Below are 24917 nucleotides of genomic sequence, written 5' to 3' on the forward strand. Positions count from 1 at the left end.
TTGCACACATTGTATATAGACTGCCCATTTTTTTCTACTGTGTTATTGACTTGCTAATTGTTTACTCCATGTGTAACTCTGTGTTGTCTGTTCACACTGCTATGCTTTATCTTGGCCAGGTCGCAGTTGCAAATGAGAACTTGTTCTCAACTAGCCTACCTGGTTAAATAAAGGTGAAATAAAAAATAAAAAAATAAAAAATTCATCTGCTGTATCAGCATGATAATGCACAGCCCCATTTTGCAAGAATCTGTACACAATTCCTGGAAGCTGAAAATGTCCTAGTTTTTCCATGACCTGTATACTCACCAGACATGTCACCCACTGAGTATGTTTGGGATGCTCTGGACCAAGTACGACAGTGAGTTCCAATTCCCGCCCAAATCAAGCAACTTCACACAGCCATTGCAGAGGAGTTGGACAACATTCCACATGCCACAATCAACAGCCTGATCAACTCAATGCGAAGGAGATGCTGAATGAGGCAAATGGTGGTCACATCAGATATGGACTGGTTTTCTGATCCACACCCTTACTTTTTTAAGGTATCTGTGACCAACACATGCATATCTGTATTTCCAGTCATGTGAAATGTGTAGATTAGGGCCTAAATATAAGTGGTAACGGTATACTCCATGTAGAAAACACACTTTACCCAGATTCCTTGGATCTAGTTTGGAAGAGCCTGATGCGTATTTGATCTGTAATGTGAATCACGGGATGCTTACCATTATGAGGTCATCATTAGTCTCTTCTGAAAGGTATCCTCTGGTTTATGTGAGAGATTGTCTCAAGGAGCAATGCCTTATCTTCTATCATCACCATTATGTATCAATTTCCCAGTTTCATTCTGTGTCATCCTACTTTTGTTAAATGGTGGCACCAATCTATTTATGTTCCTCTCTCTGTGTCTCTTCTGCCTTTTTCTCTTTCTCTACGTCTCTCTCAACATCACAGGGAAAGCATCACTCTACTCCTAAATCTTGTGAATGAATCTTTCATTGGTTGTGACCGTAGCCTGTTGCTCTGGTCCATATAAGCTGATTTGACAGATTGGAACCCAGCCTTTTGCTTGGCGACGAGTCAAAGTCCTCTCTTTTGTCCACCGTCCTTAAGGCTCTGATTAACACGGACACTTTTTAGGCTTTGATTGCACAGACAAGGATGATGTGCCCTTTACTTTATAAACTCCCATTACAGTGATCCCACCCAAATCTGCCTACCTGATGACTCGGGTGAACATTAGGTCACGTAAATAAATTGTGGTGACAGTTCACTTGAACACTCTGTCACGAGGGACATAATTGCTGACTCGTGTTAATCTCTGAAGACCGTAACTTCTTGACATTAAGACTCACTTCTTCATCCACATGATTTATTGTTTTGATAACAGTGACTAACTTGGACTTGGAACTAGTCAGAACAATCACTTGGACACACCTTTTGTAAGCCAATGCAATTTATCTTAGCCCAACCTGTTTTGCAAAATATATACAGTATATATATATATATATACACAGTACCAGTCATAAGTTTGGACACACCTACTCAGTGTTTATAAAACATAGGGTTTTTCTTTATTTGTACTATTTTCTACATTGTAGAATAATAATGAAGACATCAAAACTATGGAATAACACATATGGAATCATGGAGTAAACAAAAAAAGTGTTAAACAATCTAAATATATTTTAGATTTTATATTCTTTCAAGTAGCCACCATGTGCGCTGATGACAGCTTTGCAAACTCTTGGCATTCTCTCTATCTGTCACGACTTCCTCCGAAATCGGTGCCTCTCCTTGTTCGAGCGGCGCTCGGCAGTCGGCGTTGCCGGTCTACTAGCCATCGCCGATCCACTTTTGTTTTTCCTTTGGTTTTGTCTTTGTTTTCACACACCTGTTCTCCATTTCAAAATGATTTGTTCCTGTATTTAAACCCTCTGTTTCCCCCATAGTGTTGTGTGGGATTATTTCATGTTCAGTTAGTTAGTTTGTTTTGATGCCTGGGTTTTTGACAGGTGCTGTGTTCACCCGTGCGTTATCTTTACCGTTTTGGTCAAGTGTAATTGTTACCTTGTGCCTTGTTGTGTAAAGTACGTTGTTCACTAATTCTGCTCTCCTGCGCCTGACTTCATGCACCAGCTACACACACCTTCTGACACTACCAGCTTCACCTGTAATGCTGAGTACTTGTTGGCTTCATTTCCTTCACTATGCGGTCCAACTCATCCCAAACCATCTCAATTGGGTTGAGGTCAGGTGATTGTGGAGGCCAGGTCATCTGATGCAGCACTCCATCACTCTCATTTTTGGTCAAATAGCCCTTACACAGCCTGGAGGTGTGTTTTGGGTCATTTTCCTGTTGAAAAAACAATGATAGTCCCACTAAGCGCAAACCAGATGGGATGGAGTATCGCTGCAGAATGCTGTGGTAGCCATGTTGGTTAAGGGTGCCTTGAATTCTAAATAAATCACTGACAGTGTCATCAGCAAAGCACACACACACCATCACACTTCCTCCTCCATGCTTTACGTTGGGAACCACACACGTGGAGATCATCTGTTCACCTACCTACACCTACTGCGTCTCAAATCAAATCATAGCATATATTATATATTATATATTATATTATTATATTATTATTATTATAAATCAAATCAAATTTTATTTGTCACATACACATGGTTAGCAGATGTTAATGCGAGTGTAGCGAAATGCTTGTGCTTCTAGTTCCGACAATGCAGAGACACGGTAGGTTGGAACCAAAAACCAAAGAACAGATTTCCACTGGTCTAATGTCCATTGCTTGTGTTTCTTGAGCCAAGCAAGTCTCTTCTTCTTATTGGTGCACTTTAGTAGTGGTTTCTTTGCAGCAATTCGACCATGAAGTCCTGATTCACGCGGTCTCCTCTGAACAGCTTGTGTTGAGATGTGTCTGTTACTTCAACTCTGCGAAGCATTTATTTGGGCTGCAATCTGAGGTGCAGTTATCTCTAATGAAATAATCCTCTGCAGCAGAGGTAAATTCTGGGTCTTCCATTCCCGTGGCGGTCCTCATGAGAGCCAGTTTCATCATAGCGCTTGATGGTTTTTGCAACTACACTGAAATTTTGCGAATTGACTGACCTTCATGTTTTAAAGTAATGATGGAGTGTTGTTTCTCATTGCTTATTTGAGCTGTTCTTGCTTTAATATGGACTTGGTCTTTTACCAAATAGGGCTATCTTCTGTATACCAGAAAAGAGAATGCCAAGGGTGTGCAAAGCTGTCGTCAAGGCAATTGGTGGCTAATTTAAAGAATCTCAAATACAGTATAACATATTTTTTTATGTGTTTAACACTTTTTTGGTTACTACATGATTCCATATGTGTTATTTCATAGTTGTGATGTCTTCACTATTATTGAACAATGTAGAAAATTGTAAAAAATAAAGACATAACCCGGAATGAGTAGGTGTGTCCAAACTTTAGACTGGTACTGTGTGTATATATATATATACACACAGTACCAAATGTATATATATATATATATATATATATATATATATATATATTTGTTTTGTGTTATTTTGACATTAATATGCGTCACATATCAGTTTGCAAACAATGTAAAAAAATATATATAGGGAGACACGTATACTGTAGCTAAGAAAGTAATACTAAGTGTATGTTGTGTAGTAAGCTGTTAGCAGCCCATGTGCCTCACCCTGATAATTTGTTCATTTTTCCCCTAATAATTTTCCCTACAGTTCAGACTTGATGGTGCACATATGGTCTATAGCTGTTTTAGTGAAATGTAATAATTGAATATTGAATGAGCTTTCATTGTCTTCTTATATTCCCACTTTATTTATCCTATGGTTCTGACTTGGTGCATAGGGTGAACACTGTAAGATCGGCCCATGTTCTGAATTCTGTCGCTGTACATTTCAAAAGTGCTGAACAAATAGTTATTTTGACCAGGTCCGTCGTAGCTCGCTCATGAATGTCTTAATCGAAATTACAGATTGCCTCTTATCTGCTTGTTGCCCCCTTATGCCATAGTTTGTACATCTCAATTGTCAGTAGTAACCACAGCTTAAGCAATCAGCCATATCAGCTATGTTTTTTTGAAAGGCAGTAAATGAGGCTGAAGGAACTGTTTTGCTGGCAGACAAGGATCCGCTGATCGCCAGGTGTAGCAGTGGTAAGGTGTTGGGACTGCTGTTGGGACTCTGCTGGTGGGACTCTGCTGGTGGGACAGCTTTATGTACACCCTAACAGTTTGTGGGCACCATTTGTCACCGTTATAGTGCAATTCATGTATTGCTTAGTGTTGTGTTGTGGCTTTGCTGACATGCATTCCACATTTTTTGGGGGGGGGAGTTTTCCCGACGAAGATTTACACGCTAAAATCTCCACTGAACCTGTTATATTATGGGATTATAATTTGGTATCCCCTCACATTGTTGATATTGAATGATGTTTGCTGCCTTCCCCTTGACATTCCCCTAAACAAGCCCTACTTGGGGCAACCTGCCCATATTCTGCATTACCGAAGAGCTTGGCACACCACCAGCATTGAGTAATTCAGCCCATTATCCAAATTGAGGTGTGTGGAGGCTGAGTCTTGGCGAAGCAGAACCTGCCTGCGGGGCCCCAAAAAATGCAGCTGCCTAGAGGAAATGTTAAGCGCCCAAAATGTGTCAGTACATTTGGTGCCAGACTCTACAGTACATATTTTGGGAGTAACCTGAAAATGCTGATCTATTGGTTGGCGCCGACCAGGCTTTTATTGATGTATTCTGGGAAGATTCATATTAATAGCTCAAACTCATTGGTCCATTGTTGAGATGCAGAATAACGTTTGGAGAGGGAGGAAGGAGAATAACTTTTGGAGAGAGAGGGAGGTTTGGAAGGGAAGGAGTAAGAAGTGTACTGAAAAAAATGAATTATTCACTGTCAAGTTTCACTTACAATGTATTATAATATATTTTTTTACTATTAATAGTTATATTATAGGTATAACACATCAATTTGTTTACAGTTACTGTGCACCAAGGCTAACTTTTTCAAGATCAAAGATCATACTTTTATTAGCAAATACAAGTTTGTTTTTAGTTTCCAGTGTTGAATTTGAGCCCACATCCTCTGCTTGAGGCAATAGTGTTGTCTCTAGGAGTGTTGTTTTTGGATGGCCCACATTAGCAAGGCTGGACAATAAGTAATGGAAGAACACATTGACTCTGGTTCAGTACTTCTGTTGACCTCACGGGGGTTCAAATCAATAGGAACATCCTGTTTTCTTTTTCCTCCAGACTTATTACACATCTTCCAATAAAATGAGGTGTTTACCAAGTGCCCACTTAAAGCTAGTTCAGTGGAACAGATGAGCAGTCACTTTTTCCTTGTCTTTTCATACATCTTAGGACTGAACAGCGAAGTGACTGCTGCTGCTCTCAGGGTGGTGTGGGTTTTTGAGGGAAAGACAAACAATAGGAACATTATTGCCCTCTTTAGGGAGGCTAAGCACAGATACATGTTTACAAAGAGGGCCTAGCGGTACAGAGACGGAGACAGCATGTGGATTGCCTGTCTGTAATTACCCCTGTATGGGCACTCCTAGCTCTGCTTATCTGCCCGGACAGAGGATTGTATACAATATCTGTAGCCATGCTCAGAAAACATTTAATCGCCCCTGCAAAAGCAAGCTACTATAAGCCCAGAGGCAGGCTAGCAGGCAAGAGGGTATTTGTAGAGATGGCTGTCTTGCTGTGGGCTGGCTGGGGCCTGGGCAGCATGGTGGGGCTGTGGAGTTCGGAAGTGTTGCTGGGCTGGATGTACTGAGGATGCCATTCAGCAGGTAATGCCACAGCATGTAATAGTTGTCAGGTTGTATGCCATCAAAACAACCCTCGCCAACGAAGTGTCACACAGCGAATGACTGTTTACCATGATTATATATACAAATAGACGGCTATGGAGCTTGATTGTCACATTGCGGTTGTTTATATTACCTTATATGCGGTTGTATATGATGAAAGGTACACATCAAGTTAACTGTATGTGTCACATAGTACATACTGTAAGTAACTATCTACAGCAGAACCACAGGAACCAACTAACCTAATCTACAGTGTGGAAAAGGAAAACCCAGTCCCTCTTGGCAGATCCGGAAGATCAGGATGTTGAAGGTTAAGTGATCCACCCAATGGGAAGGAGGCTGTCACTCAACCCACCCACCCCCCACCCCACCATCTGCAGAGCCCCAGCCCTCCTCAGACAGAGATTATGCTCCTCACAGTGTGATCTGAAGGGACGGGACTTTCACAGCAGGCTGAATCCAGACCCCGACTGCCCAGAACACAACAGGAGGGGGACTATGTGCACATTGTTACAACACTGTATATAGACATATGACATTTGAAATGTCTTTATTCTTTTGGAACTTCTGTGAGTGTAGTGTTTACTGTTCAGTTTTTATTGTTTATTTCACTTTTGTTTATTATCTATTTCACTTGCTTTGGCATCGTAAACACATGTTTCCCATGCCAATAAAGCCCCTTGAATGTAATTTAATTGAGAGGGAGATAGAGAGAGAGAGTGTGTGAGAGAGAGAGTCCGAGCAGCAAACTGATGGTGATAACATCTTGGCTGCTTGCTGTGAAGATGCTACAGTATTTTGATACTATCCCAAGTCATCTGTTCCCACGTCTTGTAGAACACATGTGGTATGCAATGTAAAATGTGTGTTTGGTGGAATGCATTTACAGTATAAAAGCACCGCTAAAGCCACAGCTAAATTTTTGAGATTTTTATTTTTGTTTTTGAGTCTGAGTGGGGGCATATGTTGCTCAGTAGAGCAGATCAGAATTCTGAACATGTTGAATTCTATTCAGGACTGTTATGAGTGACCAGCAGCAAGGCTGTAAGGTCAAACCATTTATACAGACTCCCCCACAACCAATAGATATTGGTTGTGGGGGAGTCTGTATAAATGGTTTGACCTTACACAACCATTAAAATCATCTGGAATGTACGTACCAGAGAGATGTTCTTACCTAGTCCAAAGCCTCAGGTTAAAGTGTTGACCTAAAATACACCAGAACATTTCCATGGATTCTGTGAATCTTTACATGGCAGTATGCTAACTTTGGCTTTCTTCTCTCCATAGCAGATGGAACCCAGCCTGAGCTCTTCATTTTCCACCAGTCGTGCGCCCTGAAGAAGGACGAAGGGCCCTGCAAGGCATTAAAGGAGCGTTTCTACTTCGACATTGACACGGGCCGCTGTGAGGCCTTCGAGTTTGGCGGCTGCAGAGGCAACGCCAACAATTTTGAGACCTTGGAGGCATGTGAGAAAATGTGCCTGGTGTCTGGTGAGTTTTTGAAACCTTTCTCTGATTTCTCTGCAGGTCAAATGTAAAAATGGGCCTCTGTTGATGTGTGAAAAATTATTAATTTTTGTACCAAGTATCATTCTGTATATTCAGAAAGACTCGTGTTATTTTATTTAGACAGATGAAGCAAACACACATGATCTTCAGGAAATGTACAGTATCTTTTGTAGATTTTATTTCCTTTACTAGGAATGATAAGATGTTCCCTGGTCAACCAATTCACTGATTACTATGTTTTGGTTTCTGTCCGTCATTGAAAATAAGAATATGTTCTTAACTGACTTGCCTGGTTAAATAAAGGTAAAATTAAAAATAAAACTCACACATAAGAGGCACATGCACGGATCAAATACACCCCTGGAGTAATTCAAACAATTGCTCAGAAAACCAGGTGTTTTAATCGGCTTATGCTTACTTGGATTTTGACATGAGGCCGATTTTCAGATAAGCAGAGTAAAGTGTTTACGTGACTAATGCCATACTCGGCCTTCTGCCATAATCAGTTTAATATGGAATTAGGATTGTTGCATGTAAATTTACTCCCAGTAAACACGATGACTTCATCGACGTAGTTGGTTTGGCAGGTTTTATAGTAGTGTATAGTAGTGTTCTATCATACGTTCAAGTCAGCAGTATAGTTTTCGCGCTTTATGGTTTTGTGTGGAATGCTGCCGTTAGACTGTCAGACCAAACTCTCACTCCCAAACACATTCCCAATGCCGTTCTGAGAAAGTTTGCATGTTTCTCTGTCAAACTATCAGTCAAATCTATTGTCAAGCCTGGGACAATGGCGCTGTTGGCTGATTGGCTATGTGAAAAAGACTGAAATCCAGGCTCATTCTCGTTGTAGAGACGATTGGGCTGATAATAATAATATGTGGTATGTGTGAAACGATTGGGCTGATAATAATATTATGTGGTATGTGTGAAACGATTGGGCTGATAATAATAATAATATTATGTGGTACGTGTGAAACGATTGGGCTGATAATAATAATATGTGGTATGTGTGAAATGATTGGGCTGATAATAATAATTATGTGGTACGTGTGAAATAATATTATGATTGGGCTGATAATAATATTATGTGGTATGTGTGAAATGATTGGGCTGATAATAATAATAATATGTGGTACGTGTGAAACGATTGGGCTGATAATAATATTATGTGGTATGTGTGAAATGATTGGGCTGATAATAATAATATATGTGGTACGTGTGAAACGATTGGGCTGATAATAATAATATGTGGTATGTGTGAAATGATTGGGCTGATAATAATAATAATATTAAACGATTGGGCTGATAATAATATTATGTGGTACGTGTGAAACGATTGGGCTGATAATAATATTATGTGGTACGTGTGAAACGATTGGGCTGATAATAATATTATGTGGTACGTGTGAAACGATTGGGCTGATAATAATATTATGTGGTACGTGTGAAACGATTGGGCTGATAATAATAATATGTGGTATGTGTGAAACGATTGGGCTGATAATAATAATATTATGGTACGTGTGAAACGATTGGGCTGATAATAATATTATGTGGTACGTGTGAAACGATTGGGCTGATAATAATAATAATATGTGGTACGTGTGAAACGATTGGGCTGATAATAATAATATGTGGTATGTGAAATGATTGGGCTGATAATAATAATAATATTATGTGGTACGTGTGAAACGATTGGGCTGATAATAATATTATGTGGTATGTGTGAAACGATTGGGCTGATAATAATAATAATATGTGGTACGTGTGAAACGATTGGGCTGATAATAATAATAATATTATGTGGTACGAAACGATTGGGCTGATAATAATATAATATGTGGTACGTGTGAAACGATTGTGATAATAATATTATGTGTATGTGTGATTGGGCTGATAATAATATTATGTGGTACGTGTGAAACGATTGGGCTGATAATAATATTATGTGGTACGTGTGAAACGATTGGGCTGATAATAATATTATGTGGGGCGATTGGGCTGATAATAATAATATGTGGTACGTGTGAAACGATTGGGCTGATAATAATAATAATATTATGTGGTACGTGTGAAACGATTGGGCTGATAATAATAATATGTGGTACGTGTGAAACGATTGGGCTGGTAATAATAATATTATGGTATAAACGAATAATAATAATATGTGGTACGTGTGAAACGATTGGGCTGATAATAATAATTATGTGGTACGTGTGAAACGATTGGGCTGATAATAATATTATGTGGTACGTGTGAAACGATTGGGCTTATAATAATAATATGTTATGTGGCACGTGTGAAACGATTGGGCTGATAATAATATATATGTGGTACGTGTGAAACGATTGGGCTGATAATAATATTATGTGGTACGTGTGAAACGATTGGGCTGATAATAATAATAATATGTGGTACGTGTGAAACGATTGGGCTGATAATAATAATAATATGTGGTACGTGTGAAACGATTGGGCTGATAATATAATAATATTATAATAATAATATGTGTACGTGTGAAACGATTGGGCTGATAATAATAATATGTGGTACGTGTGAAACGAATAATAATATTGGGCTGTGAAACGATATAATAATATTATGTGGTACGTTGGGCTGATAATAATATTATGTGGTATGTGTGAAACGATTGGGCTGATAATAATATTATGTGGCTGATAAACGAATAATAATATATATGTGTACGTGTGAAACGATTGGGCTGATAATAATATTATGTGGTACGTGTGAAACGATTGGGCTGATAATAATAATATATGTGGTACGTGTGAAACGATTGGGCTGATAATAATAATATGTGGTACGTGTGAAACGATTGGGCTGATAATAATAATATGTGGTACGTGTGAAACGATTGGGCTGATAATAATATTATTATGTGGTACGTGTGAAACGATTGGGCTGATAATAATAATAATATGTGAAACGATTGGGCTGATAATAATAATATATTATGTGGTATGTGTGAAACGATTGGGCTGATAATAATAATAATATTATGTGGTACGTGTGAAACGATTGGGCTGATAATAATAATAATAATATATATGTGGTACGTGTGAAACGATTGGGCTGATAATAATAATATGTGGTACGTGTGAAACGATTGGGCTGATAATAATAATAATATTATGTTATGTGTGAAACGATTGGGCTGATAATAATAATATGTGTGTATGTGTGAAACGATTGGGCTGATAATAATAATATATGTGGTATGTGTGAAACGATTGGGCTGATAATAATAATAATATTATGTGGTACGTGTGAAACGAATAATAATAATATATTATGTGGTATGTGTGAAACGATTGGGCTGATAATAATAATAATATTATGTGGTATGTGTGAAACGATTGGGCTGATAATAATAATAATATTATGTGTATGTGTGAAACGATTGGGCTGATAATAATAATAATATGTGAAACGATACGTGTGAAACGATTGGGCTGATAATAATAATAATATTATGTACGTGTGAAACGTGTGAAAGGATTGGGCTGATAATAATAATATGTGGTACGTGTGAAACGATTGGGCTGATAATAATAATAATATTATGTGGTACGTGTGAAACGATTGGGCTGATAATAATAATATGTGGTATGTGTGAAACGATTGGGCTGATAATAATATTAATAATATTATGTGTTATGTGTGAAACGATTGGGCTGATAATAATATTAATAATATTATGTGATACGTGTGAAACGATTGGGCTGATAATAATAATATGTGGTATGTGTGAAACGATTGGGCTGATAATAATATTAATAATATTATGTGTTATGTGTGAAACGATTGGGCTGATAATAATAATAATAATATATGTGGTACGTGTGAAACGATTGGGCTGATAATAATAATAATAATATGTGGTACGTGTGAAACGATTAGGCTGATAATAATATTATGTGGTATGTGTGAAACGATTGGGCTGATAATAATAATAATATTATGTGGTATGTGTGAAACGATTGGGCTGATAATAATAATAATATGTGGTACGTGTGAAACGATTGGGCTGATAATAATAATAATATTATGTGGTACGTGTGAAACGATTGGGCTGATAATAATAATATGTGGTACGTGTGAAACGATTGGGCTGATAATAATAATAATATTATGTGGTACGTGTGAAACGATTGGGCTGATAATAATAATATGTGGTATGTGTGAAACGATTGGGCTGATAATAATATTATGTGGTATGTGTGAAACGATTGGGCTGATAATAATAATATGTGGTATGTGTGAAACGATTGGGCTGATAATAATATTATGTGGTATGTGTGAAACGATTGGGCTGATAATAATAATATGTGGTATGTGTGAAACGATTGGGCTGATAATAATAATAATATTATGTGGTATGTGTGAAACGATTGGGCTGATAATAATAATAATATTATGTGGTATGTGTGAAACGATTGGGCTGATAATAATAATAATATTATGTGGTATGTGTGAAACGATTGGGCTGATAATAATAATAATATGTGGTATGTGTGAAACGATTGGGCTGATAATAATAATAATATGTGGTATGTGTGAAACGATTGGGCTGATAATAATAATAATATTATGTGGTATGTGTGAAACGATTGGGCTGATAATAATAATAATATGTGGTATGTGTGAAACGATTGGGCTGATAATAATAATAATAATATGTGGTATGTGTGAAACGATTGGGCTGATAATAATATTATGTGGTACGTGTGAAACGATTGGGCTGATAATAATAATAATATTATGTGGTATGTGTGAAACGATTGGGCTGATAATAATAATATGTGGTATGTGTGAAACGATTGGGCTGATAATAATATTATGTGGTATGTGTGAAACGATTGGGCTGATAATAATAATAATATTATGTGGTACGTGTGAAACGATTGGGCTGATAATAATATTATGTGGTATGTGTGAAACGATTGGGCTGATAATAATAATAATAATATTATGTGGTACGTGTGAAACGATTGGGCTGATAATAATATTATGTGGTATGTGTGAAACGATTGGGCTGATAATAATAATAATAATATTATGTGGTACGTGTGAAACGATTGGGCTGATAATAATAATATGTGGTACGTGTGAAACGATTGGACTGATAATAATAATATTATGTGTTATGTGAAAACGATTGGGCTGATAATAATATTAATAATATTATGTGATACGTGTGAAACGATTGGGCTGATAATAATAATATTATGTGTTATGTGTGAAACGATTGGGCTGATAATAATATTAATAATATTATGTGTTATGTGTGAAACGATTGGGCTGATAATAATATTAATAATATTATGTGATACGTGTGAAACGATTGGGCTGATAATAATAATATTATGTGGTATGTGTGAAACGATTAGGCTGATAATAATATTATGTGGTATGTGTGAAACGATTGGGCTGATAATAATAATAATATTATGTGGTATGTGTGAAACAATTGGGCTGATAACAATAATAATATGTGGTACGTGTGAAACGATTGGGCTGATAATAATAATAATATTATGTGGTACGTGTGAAAGGATTGGGCTGATAATAATAATATGTGGTACGTGTGAAACGATTGGGCTGATAATAATAATAATATTATGTGGTACGTGTGAAACGATTGGGCTGATAATAATAATATGTGGTATGTGTGAAACGATTGGGCTGATAATAATATTAATAATATTATGTGTTATGTGTGAAACGATTGGGCTGATAATAATATTAATAATATTATGTGATACGTGTGAAACGATTGGGCTGATAATAATAATATGTGGTATGTGTGAAACGATTGGGCTGATAATAATATTAATAATATTATGTGTTATGTGTGAAACGATTGGGCTGATAATAATATTAATAATATTATGTGATACGTGTGAAACGATTGGGCTGATAATAATAATATTATGTGGTATGTGTGAAACGATTGGGCTGATAATAATAATATTATGTGGTATGTGTGAAACGATTAGGCTGATAATAATATTATGTGGTATGTGTGAAACGATTGGGCTGATAATAATAATAATATTATGTGGTATGTGTGAAACAATTGGGCTGATAACAATAATAATATGTGGTACGTGTGAAACGATTGGGCTGATAATAATAATAATATATGTGTGGTACGTGTGAAAGGATTGGGCTGATAATAATAATATGTGGTACGTGTGAAACGATTGGGCTGATAATAATAATAATATTATGTGGTACGTGTGAAACGATTGGGCTGATAATAATAATATGTGGTATGTGTGAAACGATTGGGCTGATAATAATATTATGTGGTATGTGTGAAACGATTGGGCTGATAATAATAATATTTGGTATGTGTGAAACGATTGGGCTGATAATAATAATAATATTATGTGGTATGTGTGAAACGATTGGGCTGATAATAATAATAATAATATTATGTGGTATGTGTGAAACGATTGGGCTGATAATAATAATAATAATATTATGTGGTATGTGTGAAACGATTGGGCTGATAATAATAATAATAATATTATGTGGTATGTGTGAAACGATTGGGCTGATAATAATATTATGTGGTACGTGTGAAACGATTGGGCTGATAATAATAATAATATTATGTGGTATGTGTGAAACGATTGGGCTGATAATAATAATATGTGGTACGTGTGAAACGATTGGGCTGATAATAATATTATGTGGTATGTGTGAAACGATTGGGCTGATAATAATAATAATATTATGTGGTACGTGTGAAACGATTAGGCTGATAATAATATTATGTGGTATGTGTGAAACGATTGGGCTGATAATAATAATAATATTATGTGGTACGTGTGAAACGATTAGGCTGATAATAATATTATGTGGTATGTGTGAAACGATTGGGCTGATAATAATATTATGTGGTACGTGTGAAACGATTGGGCTGATAATAATATTATGTGGTACGTGTGAAACGATTGGGCTGATAATAATAATAATATTATGTGGTACGTGTGAAACGATTGGGCTGATAATAATAATATGTGGTACGTGTGAAACGATTGGGCTGATAATAATAATAATAATATGTGGTACGTGTGAAACGATTGGGCTGATAATAATAATAATATTATGTGGTACGTGTGAAACGATTGGGCTGATAATAATAATAATATTATGTGGTATGTGTGAAACGATTGGGCTGATAATAATAATAATATGTGGTACGTGTGAAACGATTGGGCTGATAATAATAATATGTGGTACGTGTGAAACGATTGGGCTGATAATAATAATAATATATGTGGTACGTGTGAAACGATTGGGCTGATAATAATATTATGTGGTACGTGTGAAACGATTGGGCTGATAATAATAATATGTGGTATGTGTGAAACGATTGGGCTGATAATAATATTATGTGGTACGTGTGAAACGATTGGGCTGATAATAATATTATGTGGTACGTGTGAAACGATTGGGCTGATAATAATAATATGTGGTACGTGTGAAACGATTGGGCTGATAATAATAATATGTGGTATGTGTGAAACGATTGGGCTGATAATAATAATAATAATATTATGTGGTACGTGTGAAACGATTGGGCTGATAATAATAATATGTGGTACGTGTGAAACGATTGGGCTGATAATAATAATATGTGGTACGTGTGAAACGATTGGGCTGATAATAATAATATGTGGTATGTGTGAAACGATTGGGCTGATAATAATAATAATATTATGTGGTATGTGTGAAACGATTGGGCTGATAATAATAATATGTGGTACGTGTGAAACGATTGGGCTGATAATAATATTATGTGGTATGTGTGAAACGATTGGGCTGATAATAATAATATGTGGTATGTGTGAAACGATTGGGCTGATAATAATAATATGTGGTACGTGTGAAACGATTGGGCTGATAATAATAATATGTGGTACGTGTGAAACGATTGGGCTGATAATAATATTATGTGGTATGTGTGAAACGATTGGGCTGATAATAATATTATGTGGTATGTGTGAAACGATTGGGCTGATAATAATAATATTATGTGGTACGTGTGAAACGATTGGGCTGATAATAATATTATGTGGTATGTGTGAAATTAGGCTGATAATAATATTATGTGGTATGTGTGAAACGATTGGGCTGATAATAATAATAATATTATGTGGTATGTGTGAAACGATTGGGCTGATAATAATAATATGTGGTACGTGTGAAACGATTGGGCTGATAATAATATTATGTGGTATGTGTGAAACGATTGGGCTGATAATAATAATAATATTATGTGGTACGTGTGAAACGATTGGGCTGATAATAATAATATTATGTGGTATGTGTGAAACGATTGGGCTGATAATAATATTATGTGGTATGTGTGAAACGATTAGGCTGATAATAATATTATGTGGTATGTGTGAAACGATTGGGCTGATAATAATAATAATATTATGTGGTATGTGTGAAACGATTGGGCTGATAATAATAATATGTGGTATGTGTGAAACGATTGGGCTGATAATAATAATAATATTATGTGGTACGTGTGAAACGATTGGGCTGATAATAATAATAATATTATGTGGTATGTGTGAAACGATTGGGCTGATAATAATAATAATATGTGGTATGTGTGAAACGATTGGGCTGATAATAATAATAATATTATGTGGTACGTGTGAAACGATTGGGCTGATAATAATAATAATATTATGTGGTACGTGTGAAACGATTGGGCTGATAATAATAATAATATTATGTGGTACGTGTGAAACGATTGGGCTGATAATAATAATAATATTATGTGGTACGTGTGAAACGATTGGGCTGATAATAATAATAATATTATGTGGTACGTGTGAAACGATTGGGCTGATAATAATAATAATATTATGTGGTACGTGTGAAACGATTGGGCTGATAATAATAATATGTGGTATGTGTGAAACGATTGGGCTGATAATAATAATAATAATATGTGGTACGTGTGAAACGATTGGGCTGATAATAATAATAATATTATGTGGTATGTGTGAATGGATTGGGCTGATAATAATAATAATATGTGGTACGTGTGAAACGATTGGGCTGATAATAATAATATTATGTGGTATGTGTGAAACGATTGGGCTGATAATAATAATAATAATATTATGTGGTATGTGTGAAACGATTAGGCTGATAATAATATTATGTGGTATGTGTGAAACGATTGGGCTGATAATAATAATAATATTATGTGGTATGTGTGAAACGATTGGGCTGATAATAATATTATGTGGTACGTGTGAAACGATTGGGCTGATAATAATATTAATAATATGTGGTACGTGTGAAACGATTGGGCTGATAATAATAATAATATTATGTGGTATGTGTGAAACGATTGGGCTGATAATAATATTATTTGGTATGTGTGAAACGATTGGGCTGATAATAATAATAATATGTGGTACGTGTGAAACGATTGGGCTGATAATAATATTATGTGGTACGTGTGAAACGATTGGGCTGATAATAATATTAATAATATGTGGTACGTGTGAAACGATTGGGCTGATAATAATAATAATATTATGTGGTATGTGTGAAACGATTGGGCTGATAATAATAATAATATGTGGTACGTGTGAAACGATTGGGCTGATAATAATATTAATAATATGTGGTACGTGTGAAACGATTGGGCTGATAATAATAATAATATTATGTGGTATGTGTGAAACGATTGGGCTGATAATAATAATATGTGGTATGTGTGAAACGATTGGGCTGATAATAATAATAATATTATGTGGTATGTGTGAAACGATTGGGCTGATAATAATAATATGTGGTACGTGTGAAACGATTGGGCTGATAATAATATTATGTGGTATGTGTGAAACGATTGGGCTGATAATAATAATATGTGGTACGTGTGAAACGATTGGGCTGATAATAATAATATTATGTGGTACGTGTGAAACGATTGGGCTGATAATAATATTATGTGGTATGTGTGAAACGATTGGGCTGATAATAATATTATGTGGTATGTGTGAAACGATTGGGCTGATAATAATAATATTATGTGGTACGTGTGAAACGATTGGGCTGATAATAATATTATGTGGTATGTGTGAAACGATTAGGCTGATAATAATATTATGTGGTATGTGTGAAACGATTGGGCTGATAATAATAATAATATTATGTGGTATGTGTGAAACGATTGGGCTGATAATAATAATATGTGGTACGTGTGAAACGATTGGGCTGATAATAATATTATGTGGTATGTGTGAAACGATTGGGCTGATAATAATAATATGTGGTATGTGTGAAACGATTGGGCTGATAATAATAATAATATTATGTGGTACGTGTGAAACGATTGGGCTGATAATAATAATATGTGGTATGTGTGAAACGATTGGGCTGATAATAATATTATGTGGTACGTGTGAAACGATTGGGCTGATAATAATATTATGTGGTATGTGTGAAACGATTGGGCTGATAATAATATTATGTGGTATGTGTGAAACGATTGGGCTGATAATAATAATATATTATGTGGTATGTGTGAAACGATTGGGCTGATAATAATATTATGTGGTATGTGTGAAACGATTAGGCTGATAATAATAATATGTGGTATGTGTGAAACGATTGGGCTGATAATAATAATAATATTATGTGGTATGTGTGAAACGATTGGGCTGATAATAATAATAATGTGGTACGTGTGAAACGATTGGGCTGATAATAATAATATGTGGTATGTGTGAAACGATTGGGCTGATAATAATAATAATATTATGTGGTACGTGTGAAACGATTGGGCTGATAATAATAATAATATTATGTGGTATGTGTGAAACGATTGGGCTGATAATAATAATAATATTATGTGGTACGTGTGAAACGATTGGGCTGATAATAATAATAATATTATGTGGTATGTGTGAAACGATTGGGCTGATAATAATAATAATATGTGGTATGTGTGAAACGATTGGGCTGATAATATTAATAATATTATGGTACGTGTGAAACGATTGGGCTGATTATAATAATAATATTATGTGGTACGTGTGAAACGATTGGGCTGATAATAATAATAATTTATGTGGTACGTGTGAAACGATTGGGCTGATAATAATAATAATATTATGTGGTATGTGTGAAACGATTGGGCTGATAATAATAATAATATTATGTGGTACGTGCGAAACGATTGGGCTGATAATAATAATATGTGGTATGTGTGAAACGATTGGGCTGATAATAATAATAATATTATGTGGTACGTGTGAAACGATTGGGCTGATAATAATAATAATATTATGTGGTACGTGTGAAACGATTGGGCTGATAATAATAATAATATTATGTGGTATGTGTGAAACGATTGGGCTGATAATAATAATATTATGTGGTACGTGTGAAACGATTGGGCTGATAATAATAATAATAATATGTGGTACGTGTGAAACGATTGGGCTGATAATAATAATAATATTATGTGGTACGTGTGAAACGATTGGGCTGATAATAATAATAATATTATGTGGTACGTGTGAAACGATTGGGCTGATAATAATAATAATATTATGTGGTACGTGTGAAACGATTGGGCTGATAATAATAATAATATTATGTGGTACGTGTGAAACGATTGGGCTGATAATAATAATATGTGGTACGTGTGAAACGATTGGGCTGATAATAATAATAATATTATGTGGTACGTGTGAAACGATTGGGCTGATAATAATAATATGTGGTACGTGTGAAACGATTGGGCTCATAATAATAATAATATTATGTGGTACGTGTGAAACGATTGGGCTGATAATAATAATATGTGGTACGTGTGAAACGATTGGGCTGATAATAATAATATTATGTGGTATGTGTGAAACGATTGGGCTGATAATAATAATATTATGTGGTACGTGTGAAACGATTGGGCTGATAATAATAATATTATGTGGTATGTGTGAAAACGATTGGGCTGATAATAATAATATTTGGTATGTGTGAAACGATTGGGCTGATAATAATAATATGTGTATGTGTGAAACGATTAGGCTGATAATAATATTATGTGGTATGTGTGAAACGATTAGGCTGATAATAATAATAATGTGGTACGTGTGAAACGATTAGGCTGATAATAATAATATGTGGTATGTGTGAAACGATTGGGCTGATAATAATAATATGTGGTACGTGTGAAACGATTGGGCTGATAATAATAATATGTGGTACGTGTGAAATGATTGGGCTGATAATAATAATATGTGGTATGTGTGAAACGATTGGGCTGATAATAATAATAATATTATGTGGTACGTGTGAAACGATTGGGCTGATAATAATAATAATATTATGTGGTACGTGTGAAACGATTGGGCTGATAATAATAATAATATTATGTGGTACGTGTGAAACGATTGGGCTGATAATAATAATAATATTATGTGGTACGTGTGAAACGATTGGGCTGATAATAATAATATGTGGTACGTGTGAAACGATTGGGCTGATAATAATAATAATATTATGTGGTACGTGTGAAACGATTGGGCTGATAATAATATATGTGGTACGTGTGAAACGGTTGGGCTCATAATAATAATAATATTATGTGGTACGTGTGAAACGATTGGGCTGATAATAATAATATGTGGTACGTGTGAAACGATTGGGCTGATAATAATAATATTATGTGGTATGTGTGAAAGCGATTGGGCTGATAATAATAATAATATTATGTGGTACGTGTGAAACGATTGGGCTGATAATAATAATAATATTATGTGGTATGTGTGAAACGATTGGGCTGATAATAATAATATGTGTACGTGTGAAACGATTGGGCTGATAATAATATTATGTGGTATGTGTGAAACGATTGGGCTGATAATAATAATATGTGGTATGTGTGAAACGATTGGGCTGATAATAATAATAATATTATGTGGTACGTGTGAAACGATTGGGCTGATAATAATAATATGTGGTATGTGTGAAACGATTGGGCTGATAATAATATTATGTGGTAAGTGTGAAACGATTGGGCTGATAATAATATTATGTGTATGTGTGAAACGATTAGGCTGATAATAATATTATGTGGTATGTGTGAAACGATTGGGCTGATAATAATAATAATATTATGTGTACGTGTGAAACGATTGGGCTGATAATAATAATATTATGTGGTACGTGTGAAACGATTGGGCTGATAATAATAATAATATGTGGTATGTGTGAAACGATTGGGCTGATAATATTAATAATATTATGTGGTACGTGTGAAACGATTGGGCTGATTATAATAATAATATTATGTGGTACGTGTGAAACGATTGGGCTGATAATAATAATAATATTATGTGGTACGTGTGAAACGATTGGGCTGATAATAATAATAATATTATGTGGTACGTGTGAAACGATTGGGCTGATAATAATAATAATAATATGTGGTACGTGTGAAACGATTGGGCTGATAATAATAATAATATTATGTGGTACGTGTGAAACGATTGGGCTGATAATAATAATAATATTATGTGGTACGTGTGAAACGATTGGGCTGATAATAATAATAATATTATGTGGTACGTGTGAAACGATTGGGCTGATAATAATAATATGTGGTACGTGTGAAACGATTGGGCTGATAATAATAATATGTGGTACGTGTGAAACGATTGGGCTGATAATAATAATAATATTATGTGGTACGTGTGAAACGATTGGGCTGATAATAATAATATGTGGTACGTGTGAAACGATTGGGCTGATAATAATAATAATATTATGTGGTACGTGTGAAACGATTGGGCTGATAATAATAATATGTGGTACGTGTGAAACGATTGGGCTGATAATAATAATATTATGTGGTATGTGTGAAACGATTGGGCTGATAATAATAATATTATGTGGTACGTGTGAAACGATTGGGCTGATAATAATAATATTATGTGGTATGTGTGAAACGATTGGGCTGATAATAATAATATTATGTGGTATGTGTGAAACGATTGGGCTGATAATAATATTATGTGGTATGTGTGAAACGATTAGGCTGATAATAATATTATGTGGTATGTGTGAAACGATTAGGCTGATAATAATAATATGTGGTACGTGTGAAACGATTAGGCTGATAATAATAATATGTGGTATGTGTGAAACGATTAGGCTGATAATAATAATATGTGGTACGTGTGAAACGATTGGGCTGATAATAATAATATGTGGTACGTGTGAAACGATTGGGCTGATAATAATAATATGTGGTATGTGTGAAACGATTGGGCTGATAATAATAATAATATTATGTGGTACGTGTGAAACGATTGGGCTGATAATAATAATAATATTATGGTACGTGTGAAACGATTGGGCTGATAATAATAATATGTGGTACGTGTGAAACGATTGGGCTGATAATAATAATAATATTATGTGGTACGTGTGAAACGATTGGGCTGATAATAATAATATGTGGTACGTGTGAAACGATTGGGCTCATAATAATAATAATATTATGTGGTACGTGTGAAACGATTGGGCTGATAATAATAATATGTGGTACGTGTGAAACGATTGGGCTGATAATAATAATATTATGTGGTACGTGTGAAACGATTGGGCTGATAATAATAATATTATGTGGTACGTGTGAAACGATTGGGCTGATAATAATAATATTATGTGGTATGTGTGAAACGATTGGGCTGATAATAATAATATTTGGTATGTGTGAAACGATTGGGCTGATAATAATATTATGTGGTATGTGTGAAACGATTGGGCTGATAATAATAATAATATTATGTGGTATGTGTGAAATGATTGGGCTGATAATAATATTATGTGGTATGTGTGAATCGATTAGGCTGATAATAATATTATGTGGTATGTGTGAAACGATTGGGCTGATAATAATAATAATAATATTATGTGGTACGTGTGAAACAATTGGGCTGATAATAATAATAATATGTGGTACGTGTGAAACGATTGGGCTGATAATAATAATATGTGGTATGTGTGAAACGATTGGGCTGATAATAATAATAATATTATGTGGTATGTGTGAATCGATTAGGCTGATAATAATAATTATGTGGTATGTGTGAAACGATTGGGCTGATAATAATAATAATAATATTATGTGTACGTGTGAAACGATTGGGCTGATAATAATATTATGTGGTATGTGTGAAACGATTGGGCTGATAATAATAATAATATTATTATGGTATGTGTGAAACGATTGGGCTGATAATAATATTATGTGGTATGTGTGAATCGATTAGGCTGATAATAATATTATGTGGTATGTGTGAAACGATTGGGCTGATAATAATAATAATAATATTATGTGGTATGTGTGAAACGATTGGGCTGATAATAATATTATGTGGTATGTGTGAAACGATTGGGCTGGTAATAATATTATGTGGTATGTGTGAAACGATTGGGCTGATAATAATAATAATAATATTATGTGGTACGTGTGAAACGATTGGGCTGATAATAATAATATGTGGTATGTGTGAAACGATTGGGCTGATAATAATAATATGTGGTACGTGTGAAACGATTGGGCTGATAATAATATTATGTGGTACGTGTGAAACGATTGGGCTGATAATAATAATATGTGGTATGTGTGAAACGATTGGGCTGATAATAATATTATGTGGTACGTGTGAAACGATTGGGCTGATAATAATATTATGTGGTACGTGTGAAACGATTGGGCTGATAATAATAATATGTGGTACGTGTGAAACGATTGGGCTGATAATAATAATAATAATATGTGGTATGTGTGAAACGATTGGGCTGATAATAATATTATGTGGTACGTGTGAAACGATTGGGCTGATAATAATATTATGTGGTACGTGTGAAACGATTGGGCTGATAATAATAATAATATGTGGTACGTGTGAAACGATTGGGCTGATAATAATAATATGTGGTACGTGTGAAACGATTGGGCTGATAATAATATTATGTGGTACGTGTGAAACGATTGGGCTGATAATAATAATATGTGGTACGTGTGAAACGATTGGGCTGATAATAATAATAATATATGTGGTACGTGTGAAACGATTGGGCTGATAATAATAATATGTGGTACGTGTGAAACGATTGGGCTGATAATAATAATATGTGGTACGTGTGAAACGATTGGGCTGATAATAATAATATGTGGTACGTGTGAAACGATTGGGCTGATAATAATAATAATATGTGGTACGTGTGAAACGATTGGGCTGATAATAATAATATGTGGTATGTGTGAAACGATTGGGCTGATAATAATAATAATATTATGTGGTACGTGTGAAACGATTGGGCTGATAATAATAATATGTGGTATGTGTGAAACGATTGGGCTGATAATAATATTATGTGGTATGTGTGAAACGATTGGGCTGATAATAATAATAATATGTGGTACGTGTGAAACGATTGGGCTGATAATAATAATAATATTATGTGGTACGTGTGAAACGATTGGGCTGATAATAATAATAATATTATGTGGTATGTGTGAAACGATTGGGCTGATAATAATAATAATATGTGGTACGTGTGAAACGATTGGGCTGATAATAATAATAATATTATGTGGTACGTGTGAAACGATTGGGCTGATAATAATAATATGTGGTACGTGTGAAACGATTGGGCTGATAATAATATTATGTGGTATGTGTGAAACGATTGGGCTGATAATAATAATAATATTATGTGGTACGTGTGAAACGATTGGGCTGATAATAATAATATGTGGTATGTGTGAAACGATTGGGCTGATAATAATAATAATATGTGGTACGTGTGAAACGATTGGGCTGATAATAATAATAATATTATGTGGTACGTGTGAAACGATTGGGCTGATAATAATAATATGTGGTATGTGTGAAACGATTGGGCTGATAATAATATTAATAATATGTGGTACGTGTGAAACGATTGGGCTGATAATAATAATATGTGGTACGTGTGAAACGATTGGGCTGATAATAATAATATGTGGTACGTGTGAAACGATTGGGCTGATAATAATATTATGTGGTACGTGTGAAACGATTGGGCTGATAATAATAATAATATGTGGTACGTGTGAAACGATTGGGCTGATAATAATAATAATATTATGTGGTACGTGTAAACGATTGGGCTGATAATAATAATAATATGTGGTACTTGTGAAACGATTGGGCTGATAATAATATTATGTGGTACGTGTGAAACAATTGGGCTGATAATAATAATATGTGGTACGTGTGAAACGATTGGTCCGATAACAATAATATTATGTGGTACGTCTGAAACGATTGGGCTGATAATAATATTATGTGGTACGTGTGAAACGATTGGGCTGATAATAATAATATTATGTGGTACGTGTGAAACGATTGGGCTGATAATAATAATATTATGTGGTACGTGTGAAACGATTGTGCTAATAAT

The 24917-nt window shown here is 34.9% G+C and overlaps 1 protein-coding gene across 3 annotated transcripts in view; it reads left to right on the forward strand.

Annotated features, from left to right (window-relative positions):
* The window catches only part of LOC118366718 (tissue factor pathway inhibitor-like), a 98691-nt gene that overhangs the window by 29801 nt on the left and 43973 nt on the right, over positions 1-24917 (forward strand). For 2 of the 3 annotated variants that reach the window (XR_008089723.1, XM_035749316.2), the window contains exon 2: positions 7155-7358. Coding sequence is in view for 2 of the 3 variants with exons in the window: in XM_035749316.2 (XP_035605209.1) it covers positions 7155-7358 (204 nt within the window). In the remaining variant the exon portion in view is untranslated. The remainder of the gene's footprint in view (positions 1-7154; positions 7359-24917) is intronic. The other variant, XM_035749317.2, reaches the window with a different exon arrangement.

Source organism: Oncorhynchus keta, chromosome 34 (assembly GCF_023373465.1).
Source record: "Oncorhynchus keta strain PuntledgeMale-10-30-2019 chromosome 34, Oket_V2, whole genome shotgun sequence".
NCBI lineage: Eukaryota > Metazoa > Chordata > Actinopteri > Salmoniformes > Salmonidae > Oncorhynchus > Oncorhynchus keta.